Source organism: Monoraphidium neglectum, assembly GCF_000611645.1.
Source record: "Monoraphidium neglectum strain SAG 48.87 unplaced genomic scaffold scaffold00336, whole genome shotgun sequence".
NCBI classification, from domain to species: domain Eukaryota; kingdom Viridiplantae; phylum Chlorophyta; class Chlorophyceae; order Sphaeropleales; family Selenastraceae; genus Monoraphidium; species Monoraphidium neglectum.
In genome coordinates, this window is record NW_014013292.1 from 29,373 (window position 1) to 30,670 (window position 1,298).

General features: G+C 65.5%; 1 protein-coding gene across 1 annotated transcript in view; it reads left to right on the top strand.

Annotated features, from left to right (window-relative positions):
• MNEG_2844 (Splicing factor 3B subunit 1) overlaps positions 1 to 1,146 on the top strand; it is a gene marked incomplete at both ends in the record, with an annotated part of 3,475 nt that extends 2,329 nt beyond the window's left edge. Inside the window, 3 exons of the mRNA XM_014048683.1 lie at positions 273 to 404; positions 650 to 742; positions 994 to 1,146. Of these exons, the coding sequence (XP_013904137.1) occupies positions 273 to 404; positions 650 to 742; positions 994 to 1,146 (378 nt within the window). The remainder of the gene's footprint in view (positions 1 to 272; positions 405 to 649; positions 743 to 993) is intronic.
• Between the last annotated feature and the right edge of the window lie 152 nt (positions 1,147 to 1,298).

Genomic DNA, 1,298 nt, shown 5'->3' on the forward strand with positions numbered 1-1,298 from the left:
GCTGCGTGCCGCGTGGCGAGCTGGGTTTTGAGGGGGGGGGGCGGGGTTTGCTGGGACGGCGGGCGCCGCAGACTATGTCACGGGTGGCGCAGGGTCCTTGCCGAGGGTCGTGGGTAGCACTCTGCAAGAAGGGAGCAAAGGTGGTGCTTTGTGCGGCGCAGCCCTGCGTGCTGGTGAGATTCGTGGGTTGTTGCCGCCACGCCGCTTCAACCTCCTGCAGCGCCACAGCCGCATTTCAACACGGCCCATGGCCCATCACCTCCCCACCCCAGGTCCTGCCGGCGCCCCCCGGCTACCAGCCCATCTACACCCCTGCGCGCAAGCTCATGTCCACGCCCACGCCCATGATGGGCGGCGGCACGCCCTTGTACCACATGCCAGTGGAGGACCCAGGCATGAAGCAGGTGGGCCATGTTTTTAGGGGGAATGGGAGATTGAAGGGCGCGTTTCAGGCCGAGGGCGAGGGCGTGAGGGGTGCGCTCACTGCAGTGGCCTGGCTCGGCGCGGCGCTTGCCTATGCAGCCTGCTGCAGTCTCCTCCGGCCGCGCCTGTACACCGCTCCGGGGCGGCATGTTCCTCACCACCTCACTCTGCCCGCTCCAGCTCAACCATCACCGCCCCGCCCCTGACCCTGATTTCGCAACCCCAGGCCGTGCCCCCCCAGCTGGAGGGCCTGCCGGACATGAAGCCCGAGGACATGGCATTCTTCGGGAAGCTGCTGCAGGCGCGCGGGGCACGGGGGGTCGGGCCGGGTGCCGCGCGGCGGCGGGCTAAGAGTATAGCCAGCATCGCGTGTAGGTCGCAGCTGTTTCAACAGCCCAAACTGGTCAAAATGTTTTATGCAGCATATGCCCTAAGCGCTAGCATTCTGACCCCCACCTCGCCCTTGGACTCTGCAAGCCACTTCTTCCTCCCCCCCTTTCGGCCTGACTTCCAACCTTCCCCATCTGCACCAAACACACAATACTCACGGCCCGCGCTCACCCCCTCCAGGATGCGGAGGACGCGGAGCTGAGTGTGGAGGAGGCCAAGGAGCGCAAGATCATGAAGCTGCTGCTCAAGGTCAGAGGTTTCGGGGGCAAAGCGGCCAGAGCGGCGGCAAAGAGGGCGCGGGCTCCCCGGTGGCAGCTGGGGTGTTCTGGGTAACCCCCGAAGGGTTGTCTTCGGCCTAAAGCCAGGCAACGGGAGAGGCTAGGAGGAGCCCCTTCGGCCTCCTCGTCACACAAGTCAAAGCTTGCGATGCATCGAATCACTGGCTTGCTCTCAAACCACCCTCACGCGACCCTGCTACCTCTCCC